General features: G+C 40.6%; 2 protein-coding genes and 1 long non-coding RNA gene across 8 annotated transcripts in view; 2 read left to right on the forward strand and 1 right to left on the reverse strand.

Moving 5' to 3' along the window:
- The window catches only part of ptpn12 (protein tyrosine phosphatase non-receptor type 12), a 41553-nt gene extending 38616 nt beyond the window's left edge, over positions 1-2937 (forward strand). For all 5 annotated transcript variants that reach the window (XM_084050022.1, XM_084050021.1, XM_084050023.1 and 2 more), the window contains one exon: positions 178-2937. In XM_084050022.1, coding sequence (XP_083906148.1) covers positions 178-187 — 10 coding nt within the window. In that variant the 3' untranslated portion in view covers positions 188-2937. The remainder of the gene's footprint in view (positions 1-177) is intronic.
- Positions 2938-3303: 366 nt separating this feature from the next.
- LOC311039983 lies at positions 3304-5434 on the reverse strand. The gene is made up of 2 exons (XR_014600232.1): positions 4610-5434; positions 3304-4408 (listed from the first exon to the last, which is right to left on the reverse strand). It is a non-coding gene; the product is annotated as an uncharacterized lncRNA (long non-coding RNA).
- Positions 5435-7642: 2208 nt separating this feature from the next.
- LOC311040300 (uncharacterized protein) overlaps positions 7643-15983 on the forward strand; it is a 28740-nt gene continuing 20399 nt past the window's right edge. For both annotated transcript variants that reach the window (XM_084050496.1, XM_084050497.1), the window contains exons 1-2: positions 7643-8456; positions 15399-15503. In XM_084050496.1, the coding sequence (XP_083906622.1) occupies positions 7697-8456; positions 15399-15503 (865 nt within the window). In that variant the 5' untranslated portion in view covers positions 7643-7696. The remainder of the gene's footprint in view (positions 8457-15398; positions 15504-15983) is intronic.

Below are 15983 nucleotides of genomic sequence, written 5' to 3' on the forward strand. Positions count from 1 at the left end.
CCCCCCATGGATATTTATTAAATTACCATCAAGGGTTATGTTTCGAGCTCCAAGCTCTTCCTCACACTTGGTCAACTATGTGGACCCCAGGCAGAGTAGCTAATGGGGATCAGAATATACAATACATTGTAGAAGAAAATAGCTCAAAAACTAAATCATAAACTTTGTTCTTTTCAGGGTTCGGTAATCGCTGCATTCAGCCAAAAGGCCCCAGAGAACCCCCTGTAGAGTGGACATGATGGATCCATCAAACACCCTGTCGACTGGTCTCCATCTGACACACACACACACACACACACACACACACACACACACACACACACACACACACACACACACACACACACACACACACACACACACACACGTCAGGACATTGACTCTTCATCACCCACCGGGTTGGTCCAATGGCAAGGCCACAGATATTCATAGACACGCCCCCTATGTAACAAGTGCCACAATGCGGAGGAGATGAACACTGATTGGATGGATGGCTTGCCCGTCCTGGGATAAAGCCTCCTTTTCAACTTCCTGCTGTTGGAGAGGTTGAAGTTTATTATTATTCTTTTTTTTTTCTTAGGCGCTGATATGAGATCGTTACGGTTTATGGATGGTTCCTGTTTTTATTTTTTTAAATCAATGTTTTATCTCTTGATATTTAAATCTCTTTGGCCTGAGTGAGGGTTGAGTTAACATATCAAAGCGGTTGAAAATGGAATTCATGATGTTTCTTTGACAGTAATCGTACAGTACAATCATACAAGGAATGGCTTTTGTTAAAAACTCGAGAACAAATGTTTTACCTTAAACCACTTCCTTAAACGACCACATTGAATGCAACTTCACTAGAGATCATAGGTCACCAGTAGGTGAAACAATACACTTTTCTGCTCCTTTCAATGATTCTGAGGTCCAACAATCAATAAGTTAAGTTGAAGGGAAAATTTGAATATACAAAATTTGTTTCTTTCTGACCCAAAAAGTTGATGATCTCAAAAACCAAAGCTCTGATGCAACTTTCTCTCCATTAAAGAAATATTCCACCATTTGTCCACCTTATCTCCAAGTCTTTATCAGTATCAGTAGTTATAACGATACACACGATTGTGTGGTGCTAAGTCTGCCAACGCTCTCTGTATCACTGAAGTGGGGTAACAAAAGCAACATGGATTGTCCGTGCAGACGTCAAAAACTACACCCATTCTCCCCTCTGCCACTAGGGGTAATGGCTTTGAGATACCAGCCTTTGCAGTGAGTTATGGACAGACAGCAAAGCATCACACTTATGCTGGGACCGACTACTTTAGTTTTCTCTAGTTTGACATTTTTTCATCTGCCACCTCAGTTAACCTATTAAGACCTGAGGCCGATTCTACAAATGCCTTCTAAATCAGTAGTTCTCACACATGTTAATTTCTTTAAAAAAAATAGCAGATGTACAAGCTCGCAGCGTGGCACGAAGTGACGTGCTGTGAGCTTGTATATCTCCCATTTTCGAATAGCTAACGCAAAAATCTAAAATGACACAGACGCTTTCCCGAATTTTATGGGTTAATGTCACAAATTGACTAAATGTCCACAAACTTGACCATGGAGCATTTCTTTGAAAACTGCCTGCTTTGTATCTTGTAGCCATGGAAACCGTGAAACAACAGTGGAATTTACGTTTTGCATCATGAGAGCAATCACGTTTCATGAATTCATATCAACTCAAATCAACAACACTTAGCTTATGTTATCTGAGGAAAATGTAGGGTTTTCTTTCATAAAACCAGGAATCTTTCTTAACGTGTAGGTTGTGTTATGTAAAGCTGACTCCTGATCAGCGCCGAAGTGGGACTGAACCGCCAGAGGACTTCTGCCTCTTACTGCTGAATGAATAACAATCTACACAGAATGGAAAACAAAACATTGATAATCTATTACCCATGATGAACTTCTGCTGGGTGTCAACGGGTTGCCAGGTTCTCTCTCTTTCTGTCTGTGTCTGTCTGTCTGTCTGTCCCTCTATCTCCCTCTCTGTGTACTGGTGCTACTTTACAAATGACTGCCATAGAAATAGAGTGCATAGAACTGACCCACTACCAGACATTTTCCTCTCTGGTGATTTCTTTAATCTCCTTTCTGTCTGAGCCATGCATTAACACAGTTTGGCTAATATGCTTTCGGTGGCACAATGTTGGGCCCTCAATCCTGCTCTGTGGCTGATAACAAAGTTTATGCCAGCTGATCTTTGGAATGCAAAGGTTTAGAGTAAGACCCAATTTGACCACTTAAGCCCTGTATACTTTGCCGTACAACAAATAGCGAAAATAGCCCATCTACAAGCTCACAATGTATTGTGATTTATTTGTGTTTATTGGTTGATGAGCACCACCTCTCCAGGGTTTTGGCCAAACTGTGTATGTGTCTAGTGCTCTGCTGGGACCATGAGTCTGCCTTATTAACTCCTGTCAGAAAACATAACCAACTACACTCCTCCTTCACGCTGCTTTGTTCTGTATTGGGTCTCTGTTTTCTCTTCATCTGACTTCTCCTCATTCCTTTACTTTCTTATTTCCACTTAATCTGTTTTTGTCTATGTGTTTTTTGAGGATTATCCCTTGCTCGTCTGTTTCTCTGTTCTCGTCAGGAAAATAAATATGCTCCTTCATCACTTTCTTCCTTTCCTCCTCTCATTTTCCGCTCCTCTATAATTAAAGCTTTCAGAAGAAGAACCATAGAAACCCATCCTGAATTTGTTTCTGAAAAAGAAACATAATTCCAATTGCAGAGTCTGCTAAATAATGTGTAGTTTCAAGTTTACACAACACACCACCTCCACTGTGTGTGTGTGTGTGTGTGTGTGTGTGTGTGTGCACGTGCGTATGTGTGTGTGTGTGTGGCTCTGAACTCTGACCTCCAAAACACAGACTCCACTATCACCCTGGTTTAAAACTTCTATGGCTCTTCAACTGACAGCTTCAGCCCACAAGTATTTATATTTGACAGTGTCTGTACTTCTGATGACATTTTAGAGAGACAAGAACGGCTAGGGACCCAGGACTACTATTATTACCTCCCCCATCCTTGGTTGATCTCCTAACACCTCCTCCTTCCACTGCTACCGTAACTATATGCATTGTTTTATAAAATAAAATAAAGAAATGTACAGGGCGACTTAGGAATATAATATTTCAGAAACATTTTGTTGTTGTTGCCGTCTCTTGAATATTCGTATTAACAGAAGATGTAAGAAAGTCTGTGCGATGACATCGATCCACTCCAAACTGTAAATTATTCTGGTGCCCTTTTCTTTGTTTGTTTGTTTTTGTTTGTTTTAGTTAATATTTCTGTTTTTTATGTTCATATTTGTTTAAAAAAAGTAAAACAGTTATGTTTAAGAAACATACGTGGTCGTCAGAACCACCAAATCCCCTCAAGATGGCTACAACAAGCCCCTGATAAGATTGTATTATTATTATTAATAGTGATAATGGTGATGATTATATTAATAACGGTCTTTTTTGTAAATGGTATTTTAAAAGTTATTTTTGTATATGTGGTTGTTGGTTGTCACACTCACACGTCTGCTGTCTCCACTCCACACACACACACACACACACACACACACACACACACACACACACACACACACACACACTGTCTGTCTCACTCTCACACACCCACTCACACAAACACTCTTCTCTCCTCTCTCTCCCCCTCCTTACTTTCTCTTCCTACCTCTCCCTCTGTATTTATGTAGTGTACCTCTATCTCGTTGCTCAGTTGGAGCAACTGTTTTAAAGCGTCTCTTCTCCACACATTTTGCAGCACTCAACTTTAATGCGTCTAAGGACTTTTCTTTATAAAAATCTGATCATTTGATAGATGAGGCAGAAGAGAAACTGTCAGCATTCTCTTTCTCTGTTTCTCTTTCTCATTATCACTCCCCTCTTTGTCTTTTGTTTCTCCAGTCTCTGTGACTACTAAAAGGCTTGTTTTATTGTCGTTACAGGTATGTGTGTGTGAGAGTGTGTGAGAGACTGCGTGCATACCTTGTTGCTTTTTAACTTAACACATTTCTATCCTTGGAAAGTAACACAAACAATGGACAACCTTTTTAAGAGTTTCTCTCTCTCTCCAAGCCACTAGTCTCAGTATGCCCACCTGTGCCTTTAAGAGAGATCCCACCCCTCCCCTTTACCTTTCCCATTCCTCCAATCGTCATGAGCACTGTGAGAGGGCAAGTGGTGCAATTTGCGGCTTGCCCGCTCATTCATGCCTGTGTGGGACCCTCATTTAGCCATGCCCCCTGAATCATGCTCATCGTCAGCTCTTTCCTCACACACACGCACACATACACCTTTGTATGTTGCAGAAATCAATCAGTAAAAATGAAAGACATTAAGTGAAAATGTTCAATTCTCTGTTTTTTCTTTGAGAGAGGGAGAGATTGTGGGTGTCTGTAAGCAAGAGATATTTGTTAATTGTGGTGTGTGGACACTATTACACCTGGGGGTCTGCTGACACACACACACACACACACACACACACACACACAGCTCCACATTCAGAAATAGGCTACTCACATATCAAAATATCTCACACACAACCACAGACAATATACTCACTAGTAAAATATGCCTACAATGTAGGTGTAGGCCTAATTTGTATGTACTGTAAGCTCTACATACAAATACGCATTCACTAAAACAGCAACATGTGGTCACATACACTCTTAAATATATTCAAAACAAACACATTAACAGGTGAGACACCCCTTTGCTCTAGCTCTGGTCCATAGCGTTAGGACCAGAGCTACCTTTGCTCCAACCCACACATGCAGGGTATCCCATCTGAATTTACCTTGTTCTACTACACACACATTGGGTATTCCCTGCTGCTCGTGTAGTACATATTTATGATACATTTCCTGCATGTATTCAACGTTTTTAGCAGTCATGGTTGGAGGCCGTTTTAAAGACATTCATTACTTTAGTATTTTTAGGTCCTGGGTTTGGTTGAAGTTAAATTTGTATTGCACATATCATCAAAAAGGTTTTATTACAAAGAAAAGTGCAGCAAACAGACTGTGGTGAGTTTCCTCATTCATTCACATTTCTGTGTGGTACCACACAACAAGCACATCCATATGAGCCTGGCTCAAATGGATGAAAGACAATCCAGTGTTAGGCCGATTACTGCAGAACAATAAAGATACAACTGATCATAGTGTGGGTTGTCCTCTTACTTTTGGGGTGATATTTGGATTTATTATGGCTCTTAAAAAAGCTGAACGAAGTGATCTGCAGGACAGATTCAGAGAAAGTTGCATTTACAGTGTCTGAAATATATTTCAGTTAAATCTATAAGCCATCCCTATTGTGTGTGGTTGTGTGTGTGAGCGATATAATGTAATTTTGCACAATGTACAACATTAAGTGTGTATCGTATTGATTACTTCAGTACACCATCTAGTGTAAACTGAGGTAGACTAGAGCCTTAACTGAGTAACTGCAAGTTTGCCTTTAAAAAATCTGTCTAATGTAATGCCTAATAAATGCAGCCAATAAGCATATTTTCAACAAATCCACATGCCTTTTCATGGGATTACACAAATTAATTCGTATTAAGTTTAATCACATGTGCAAGCAAGGCATTGACACACTGACCTGAAAGTTCTACACAAATCACCTGGATGAAGGAGGGAAAAAAAGCTTGCACACTAGGCTTGAAATGTCAAGTCACACAAATGTAGCAACTGCTGGCATACACTGACCCTATGTGCTTTTGCACAATGACCTTGGTTTTGTCATTATTCAACATCAGGAAGTTGTTTGTCATCCAAGACCTTATGGCAATGAGACAATCTGTCAGTGGGGTGAATGAAGCTGGGTCTGATGGAGACAAATTGATGTGTGTGTCATCAGCATAAAAATGGAAATACATGTTCAGTTGGGATAATTGCGTCTCAGGCATGCTTATTAAAAGGCACAAATGTTTTCGTAGTATTCTGTAACAAGTTTGTTTGGCTGGGAATATTATTGATAACAGTTAGCACCTTGTTGTGGGCGCTGGACAGACAAGGGGTCGAGGAGTCCTGCACTATGGGTTTTAATGGGTTGTACTTGTTAATGGGTCGCCTACCATATTTTGTTTTGTTTTGAGACCAGACTGAGTGCGACTTTCTACAGATACAATGAAATGAAATACAATAAAACTTGTTTAGGTGCAGGCTGGCGTGGCAGAATCACTGACTACCACCAAATGGTCTGTGGACCGCAGGTTAGGGACACGTTATTGCACACTGCATTGCCTAATTCTCACCTCAAATGTTTTCTGAAACATTGTAGTATACCGTTTAACTTTCAGAAGAGATTGTTTGTTGCTGCGTCCGCCATCTTTGCAGACATTCAACAAAGTAGAACCGCCCTCTAGTATCTACTAGCATAATTATCTCCCTGTGTGGAAGAGTGATTGACAAGTGATTGTCATCATCATATTATTGGTTGAAATTGGTTCGACCTGCTGACTGTCTGACATAATCACACATTACATTTCTGTTTGACAGGAAGTTATTAAGATAAGACTTTTAGGGGCTTTTAATAAGAAGTTAATAAGATTTTTCATTTCAGCTGATCTTTAACAACATGTCCCAGGTGCTTTTATTTTAATGCGACACATATACACCCGGCCTTCTTTCCTTTACACAAAAAGTAACTCCTCCAATAAATGGCCCGCTTGCATGTCAATCAAAGAATCGCCCCGCCTCTAAATGGTCAGTCTGCCTGTCAAACTGTTATGTCAAACAAGTCCACGCTCCGCCCCTTAAATAGCCCGCTCGCCTGCGGCCCCGCCCCCTCCCTGCCTGTGCTCAGTAGACAGACCAGTGTTGCCATGTCCGCTTATTATAAGCGAGTTTAGGCTTGTTTTTCTGTAAAGTTGCTTGTAAAAATTGGTAGTTGCTTATTTGGGCTTGTTTGCTATTTTGTTTTAATTATTTAAACCAGTGGTTCTCACATTTTCATGCCATGGACCCCCACATTTGTATGTATTTGTCCCTAACCCCCATCTGAAAATATTATTATGCCAGGGACTGCAGGGAGCCCCATACCAGATTGAGTGATTGATTGAATACTTTATTAACAGTTTGCAAAGACAAGCACAGGGAAGTACAGTTCAATGTAGCCCCTACGGAACCTCTCCCTCCGCTGTACGCTGTATAGCTCGGAGCTATACAGCGGAGGGAGAGGTTCCGTCGGAGCTAAGTTCAATGCAATGTCTATTAAGAAGATTTTAAACCCAAGAAAACACTGGCTTGTTTCCATTGGGGTCCTTTGAACTCAATTCATCGAAACATTTAATGACAGACAAATATACACTACTATAAACGGGTAGAAATCGAAACAAAAATAATGTACAGAAAACATATAAACGGGTAGAAATTGAAAAAAAATATATATATGTACAGTAAACAAGATTTGTGTTGTTAGAATGTTGCAAAATCTTCCACATTTTATTTCAAAATGTTTTTAAATAGCCAATGTATATACACTGTAGGTTTAAAGTGTTGCTTTTTTGGGATTGTTTTCTAGACCTGGTTGCTTGTTTCTCTCACACAATCTGGCAACACTGGCCCTAGTCGCCTACAGACCTCGCGCACTAACAGCAGCGGGTGGCTAGTGACCGTTGGGGGAAACAGAAGCGTCTCAAGATGGCTGACACGCTCAGCAGCTCCATCCCCCATATAATCGGGGCTGCTGCCACTGCAGTGGCCACCGCCAAAAACACGCTCATTAAACCGACCGAGTCGAAGAAGAGAGCCTCTGATGACAACCGCGATTTCAACCCACCGCCGCCCAAGAAGGTACGGGGCGAGGATAATAAAAGCCTTCTTAAACCTAAGAAACTCAGCCGAGAAGGGCTGGGGGGCAACGGTAGCAGCACGTTGGGGGGTGGCAAGCTCCTCCAGCAGCACCCCCCGAAACCCAGCCATGGCAACCCGTCTCCGTGGAGCTTCACCACGGCGAGCAGCAACAGCAGCCCCTCGGCGGCGGTGCCTGGCGGCGGATCCCAACAGCCGACCCACAAGTCCCACATCCACAAAGTGTCGAAACAGAGCGACGTCTTCCTCCACAAAGTATCGAAACAGAGCGATGTCTTCCTCCACAAAGTGTCGAAACAGAGCGATGTCTTCCTCCACAACGCGCCGTCCTCCTCTTCTCCCAAACCCAATAAACCAGGCAAAGATAAACAGCGGGAGAAAGACGGAGATATTAAGAAGAAACATAAGCTACTGCTCGCTGGATCCGGGACTGTTGTAAATAATAACAACAAGGTCGTCAGCAGACATACCAACATCACTGCTGGATCAGGGACTGTTGTCAATAATAACAACAACGTCGTAAACATACAGACCAACATCACTGCACTGAAGAGGGAGAATGGGACTGAGGTCATGTTGCCTCAGAAAGGTACGGTTTATTATTATCATCCCATTATAACGTGGTGGAAGAAGTACTCAAATGTGTTACTTAAGTACAAGTATCAATACTGCAATGTAGAAATACTCTGTTACAAGTAAAAGTCTGGTATTACGAATTTACTTGGGTAAAAGTGTATAAGTATTGGCATCAAAATGTACTTAAAGTACCAAAAGTAAAAGTAGGCTACTCAACTCATTGTGCAAAATGTCCCATTTCACAAGTTTTAAAATGTATAAAAAATCATTTGAAAATAGCCAAGGCATATATAGGGCTCAAGTGTTTAATGTATGTGTTTTGATAATAATTGAAATCTACAAAGTAACTAACGTTTTCAAATAATTAAAAGTACATCATTCGCCTCTGAGATGCAGTGGAGTAGAAGTAAAAGTATTGAAAATTGGAAATACTCAAGTAAAGTAAAAAATACCAAACAATACAGTACTTTGAGTACATGTACTTAGTTACTTTCCACCACTGGTTATTATTCTGTTAAAACACATTATTGTGCGTAAACAGTTTAAGTTTGAGTGGCAGGATATCGTTATAAAGCCTCCATAATATGCTTTATAAGTTGTTATATAAGCAGCAGTTTGTGTCACTTGAGGGTGTTTAATCAAATGAACATGTGGCCGTGAGTGTACAGTGTACACTGTAGTCGTGCATCTGTCTGCATCATGCCCCATTATTATGGCTCCGAATTATAAAGCCGGCTTCTTGTGTTTGAATAGCCGTGTACATTTGATACCGTATTCATTTTTTACTTTTATCCAAGTTTTTAAACACCCTCGGAACGCGTCGGTTTTTAAGCCGTTTAAAGTCAAACGTCTCCCCCGTCATTGGACCGTGTTGAATCGTACATGGGATAGTGTTGATAATTTAATACGTAATTTATTATCGATCATTTAGACATGCTTCATGTCTGTCTGTCTGTCTTCCAGCCTGTTCACCCGCGCATGAACCCGCAAGCCCCAAAACGACATGATGAATACCAAAACTCTCGCCCCAAAACACAGTCGCCCCGGGGCAAATCCGGCGGCCTCGGAACGTTCGCCACCTGGTATTCATAAACGTAACCTCAGTAAACTGCCTAAACCTAACCTTATTCATAAACGTAACCTCAGTATGTAAACTATGCCTAAACCTATCCTTATTCCTAAACGTAACCTTACCTCAGTTAACTATGCCTAAACCTAACCTTATTCCTAAACGTAACCTGTAAACGGTGCCAAAACCTAACCTTATTCCTAAACTTAACCTCAGTAAAACTATGCCTAACCCTAAACTTATTTCTAACCTTACCCTCAGTAAAACAAATACAAGGAAAGAAAATGGGGGTGAGCGTGTTTTGGGGCGAGACTTCCCTACACGAACGTTAATATTTTTGCAACCAGCTGCTCTCGTGGCGGCGGCGCTGTTATGAGAAAAACAACAGTTGTTTGAATATTAGGCTAGTTTGAAACACCATGGGACCATTTCACTGGTTCACGAGGTGCCAATAGTTATACGGCAATGTTGTAAAACAACACGGAACTAATACTCGACGCTGTAATCCACGTCGTATCGTATTTATAATCATGTCAATAAGATTAATTGACATTGGAGTGACATATTTGTGCATTAAACATTAACGGGTGACGATTTTGGGGTTGGCAGTTGGTGTTGTGATAAAGTGGTACACGTTGTTGTCATAACAATATGACTGTACTGTACACCCGCCATTATAGGGCAAGTGGGTTATTTTTGGTACAGTAGCCTACCTACCACGCCCCCTCCACAACCCTGGAGCTTCCAGTTAATACACCATGTTCTTGATTTTTCTGCTAGATAGAAATTTTATGTTGCTGATCCATTTTCTTTCATTTACAGCAGTGGTTTTCAACCCTTTTCAAGGTCCATTATTTATTCAGCATTTGAGCCATGGACCACCATTTGATGAGATTTAGCCTCTCAGACCCCAAGACTTAGAATATTTTGTTATCGTTGGATACGATTTTGTCCACAATTCCATGCTGTACTGATGTGGTACCATAGGAGATAACAGGCAAACATTGATCAACACAACAATTTTTAAATTAAGTAATGCAGATGTTTAACAATAATTTAACTAGTCCTGAGAGCGTAGAATGAAACCAAATGGACCCGTTGGTTTTTAGGACCCGTTGGATTAAGCACATTATTTTTAAAAGGCATTGCCTTAATACTATCGCATGCCTTTCATTAATTAATATGAACAGTCCTGTGGACAGCTGTTGATAATTGGCATTTGTGCTATAAACAATGCATCTGGTTGGTCCAATGTAATTGTGATGTCCATGTCAAATAAACATAAGAATCAAGCAATATAATTCACCTTTTGTGGAGCCATACCGGCCTCTAACTGGTTCTTATGGCACTTAAAAAAGGCTCCATGAAAGGAGAGTGAGGAAACTGACATAGATTTTACAATATAAATTGTGGTCCAAGTGATAGAAATGCCATTAAATGGGGGTCTGTAGCCCTAATGCATGTCAAACTGGGGGTCCTTGAAATTAAAATGGTTGAGAATCACTGCTAGAGCCGTCTTCTCTTATGGGGGTCCCTGGCATATCTTTTGAAATGGGGGTCCGCGGGCTAATAAGTGTCAATTTGGCGGCCCTTGACATGAAAAAGTTTGAGAACCACTGCTCTACTGTGCTGTAGCTGTGTCATAAATGGGCCTTGTGTGTTTGTGTGTGATACATCATGACACACAAAAGTGTAAACAAACTGTGTGTATGTGACTGCATGCTGTGAGTGCTTTAATTTGTGTGTGTGTGTGTGTGTGTGTGTGTGTGTGTGTGTGTGTGTGTGTGTGTGTGTGTGTGTGTGTGTGTGTGTGCGCGCAGGCGTGCTCTCTTTTCCACTTGGCTGGTTTAGGAGGGCATGACAGGTTGAGAACGCCTCTGCTGCCTGTAGCAGCACACACGCCTTGTTATTAGACAACAGGACTTATTCATAATTTAACTACATTTTAATCAGAACACCAACAGAAGCCTTGTTATTTGACAACAGGATTTATTCATAATGTAACTACATTGTAATCAGAAAACCTGTCCTGTGTGTCTGTCCAGAGATGTGTGGTGGTAGAAGTGTTGATGATTGTCTGAGGACCGACACTCTCTGTTTCACTTTATTTCACCATGTCACTTTTTGCACTTTTGTAAGTAAAGGAGTAAAAGGACTAGTATTTTTGCACCTTAAGCCTCAATTTAAAATTTAAATTTTTCAGTGTGCAATCCTTTTTGTTGTTTATGGCGGTAAAAGAAGCCCCCATCTCTGGGAACAACTTGGATCTCACTTGCATACCGTAACTGTCCCTGTTAGCTTTCCTACTGTTTGTCTCCCAAAAGCAGAGAGGGAGATGGTGTATGGGAGGCAGACGGTTGTAATTTACTATTGTCTGGATAGGGTAGCAAGGTCAGAGATAGGGTCATGATCAGAAGAGCTTACTTAGGATAGGGGTCACGGTCAGGAGTCAGGACTGGGGTTGGGTATGAGGAGTTGGTGGTGTTCAGGACAGGTCAGAGAGAGAACCTGTTCAGACATGCAAATGTTTGTCAGTGAATGCCAAGTGTCTTGCGCAGCCATGGCAAAAGCAGAGTCACCAGTTGAGTTCTCATATTAAAGGGATAGTTCACCCAAATCAAATATTTTTTCCTTTTTTCTATCGATTAGTCACCCACGGAGATTTGAATTTATGTATATTTTCTTGTTTTTGTTGCATTCCTAAACCAATAATTTGTTCCGGTAGGAGACACAAAGGAGACTCTTTGTGTCTCCTACCGGAACCGCTGCCGGTCATCAAATTATTTGCTTAGGAATGCGACAAAAACTAAAATATCCATTAATTCAAGTCTCCATGGGGTGACTAATCGATGGAAATTCATTTTGGGGTTGAACTATCGCTTTAAGGAAGGGTTAGAGTTGGTGTTGTGCAGTCCACGACCTGTCATGACTTCACTGAATTTGCACGCACAATTCTGCAACCAATCTCCAGAAACCCAATTTTGTGTTTGTGCAGTTTCTATGTGCATATAACAATACAACATTTAACTTGAACTACAGTTCTCCAAATAGAGAGCTCAGTCATTAAACTAGAAAAATGTGCTCTTCAGCTCTTTCTGTGTATTCAATTCATTAAGAAGGGGGAGGAGTTTGTACAACAACTTTTATTATTTGAATACATATGCATAAACAAACTGTTTCACACGCATAATGTTGGTGCAATTAAGATATTCGATTGGGCATATATGTTTTATATAATACACAGATAAACAATTAAAAGAGAAAATCATGTAGAGCCTATTTCCACATTTCCCTGGTTTCTGTTTGGTGTGGTGCGAGTGGGAATGACAGGCAGGCACACTGTGGCGGGAGGAGCGATAGAGAAGAGGGGGGTTGATAGTAGAGCCATACGGCTCTGGTTGATAAGAGTACAATAAAGATATGGGGGAGGCCGGAGGTCCTTAAATATTCAATACAAATGTAATGAATATGCTAATGCATCATAGCTCACCTGGATCTAGACTCATAACACCAGGGCCTGTACTATTAAGCAAGTTCAACATACCCAGGAGGAGGATATTGTTTTTATTTATCTGGCTTCACTTATCCAGAACTGCAATCATGCTAACACGAATGTGTTGGCTATCACAAGAAGGTGGATCAACTCAGGTTTTCACAATCTTCCTATGATCATGTTCACATAAAAGGGCCAGTGTTTGCAGCATATGACCAGTCACAAAGCTACTGGCAGCAGATTTCACAAATGAAGAGCAAACTATAATATTAGACAAATATGAATTACGAACAATACAAACATAAATCCAGGCTAAGAGCAACATGGTTGCAACTACCAAATGTAGGAAGGGCAGCTGGAAAAAAAAAGTATGACTTTGTGAATGTGTAAATTAACAGGCTTATAATACCACTGCAAGATATGATAACGACATGCACATACAGTATGTGTAATAAAATGGGTGTTGGATCAACCAAAATACTCTGTAGATTAGAGCAGAACGACCCTCACACCAAAAAGCTCCCATTAGAGGATGTTATTCAATGCACATTTCAAGCAGCGCAGGCTCAGCCTCAGATTTCTTATAATCACTGCCCCATCATAGAACACAAGAAGATCTATAACTAGGTTTGTGTATTCCATTATTATTCTTATGGTGTATGACAATTTTAGCCTTATTCTTTCAGATGCAACCCTGGTAATGTAAAATGTACTTGGAAACCAAATAGAAAATACATAATTAAAAGCGGTAAGAGGCTTACTTAGTAAGTAAGTAGTAAGTACAAGCTTTTAGTGCTTCAATTAGTCTGAGACTGAGGTAGGATCTGATATGGGTATACAAAAATGGCTTTTATATTGCTTACAGCCAACAGCTCACGGCTCAAGAAGCTGACACTAATAACTCCCTCCCTCTGACGAGGATCTGTATCTCATATAATACAAATTGTCAGGGAAATGCAAAGGGCTTTGCAGGTCAGGTTTGTTTTGTTTTCTTGATTCTTTCTTTTCCCACTGGCTTCCCCTGTCTCCCCTCCCCTCTACTTCTTTTTTTTCTCCTTTTTTTCTTTCTGGAAACAACAAATACGATCTATTTCACCCACTGTATTACACCTATAAACATGTGATGTGACAATAAAGATGATTCTGAGGTCTTTGAACACTCTTCCTATGTCACCCTTTCATGACACCCTTTCATGATCTGTGCACCAAGCTCCACAGCATCTTCTACGAATGGTGATGCCATTGATTGGTCAGAAGCTTTTATTCGCGTTGATCTGTTATCGCGAAGATAACCTTCTCCAGAACACGTTAGGTGGGCAGCATAGGTTACCAGGGCGAATTGGCGATGTACACCACACCAGTATGAAGTGAACCACCGCTGTAACCCTGAAAACCCAGGATTAACCTGAAATTACCTCTCTAACCCCAAATCCTGCTTCGTAGTACCTGCCTCACTGAGTCTGAACAGGGCCTGAGTCTTGAATGTGTCAACACAAGTATACCTTACTGAAGGACTGTGATATGGTCAGACGGTGTGTGTTGATGTAGCCTGTAGTTCAGATAAATCCTAGCCGGCGAGTAATCTTACTTTCAAAGCATTCTCTCGTTTGATCCTACCAACACTGAATCTAACCCCACTGCTAAGAAAATGAAACAATATGGAAACAGCTTCCTTATCAAGAGGTTTCTCATGTAATTCAAAAGAAAAATTTCCCTTTGACTGATTTTCAGTGAAAGAGAAAAAAGAACATTTTGTTAATATTTTTCTCTAAACACTTTCAAACACTATTTTCATTCGCCAGTGCTTGCCCCCAACATTCACGCTAAAATGACATGGGCATCGGAAATATACCAGAAATGTATTTATTTATGTATTTTACAGTTAATACAATTTCTGACAATTTGTTGTGTTCCAAAATATCCTCGGGCACTAGGACCCTGCCTGCAGTGTTCCTTTTTCAGATTTAATGTCACATCACAGGTTACAAGAAGTTGGTGAAATTATCCATCATTTGCAGAGAAAGAAAAGTAGGGTGAAAAGTGCTTCCGTTTAGACAAACGCTGTAATGACAACAGAGTTAGGGTTAGTTTTTCTTGGTTTTTCATTAAAAAAAAATCTTGGGTATTGCCAAAAATACTGCTAAAATGAATGTTACACAGTATGACTTTAAGCTTGAAAATACATTTTGTTGTGTGCTTAGGCATGTAGAGCTGCCCATTTGCTGTGTGTGTGTGTGTGTGTGTGTGTGTGTGTGTGTGTGTGTGCATGCGTATGTGCATCCATTCTATGATTAAAAGTAGCAGAAATTTGGAGCGGAAGACCCATTAATCAAATCTATCTTTCCCTCTCTATTTATCTTTCTCTCCGTCTCTGTCTTTCTCTCTCTTCACAGTTCACACAGACAAGGTGAAACGGAGAGAGAGGGACAAAGAGAAGAAGAAAGAGAAACTTAAAGAGATCAAGAAGGAGAACGGGGCAATGAAACAGTCTGGTAGAGGTAGGTGGAAACACACATGATCATACTACATACACTATTTAAATACATACAATGAGATATTACAATTTATTAGATGTTGCTAGATGAAAAGGATGTAAAATATTTTACGTGAATCTGAATATCTTTCCAGCGTGATTAATTTCCTCGCTGTGTATTTAGAATTGTACAGTGAGGTTATAAGTGGCTTTTCAATCAGCAGCAATGATGTAAATTGACCCTCACTCTACAACTGAGCCTCACTTTATATTGTGTGTGTGTGTGTGTGTGTGTGTGTGTGTGTGTGTGTGTGTGTGTGTGTGTGTGTGTGTGTGTGTGTGTGTGTGTGTGTGTGTGTGTGTGTGTGTGTGTGTAACTTCAGCCCAGTAACTGTGTGTGATAGCTGGAATGAAACATGAGAAAGAGCGAGACAATTCAGGACAATGATAACCTGTCTGTCTGCTTCTCTCTCTGTTACTCTTTCTCTCTCTCCTGCTCCCCTCT

Source organism: Gymnoscopelus microlampas (genome assembly GCF_963454915.1).
Source record: "Gymnoscopelus microlampas genome assembly, chromosome: 23".
In the NCBI taxonomy this organism is placed as follows: Eukaryota; Metazoa; Chordata; class Actinopteri; order Myctophiformes; family Myctophidae; genus Gymnoscopelus; species Gymnoscopelus microlampas.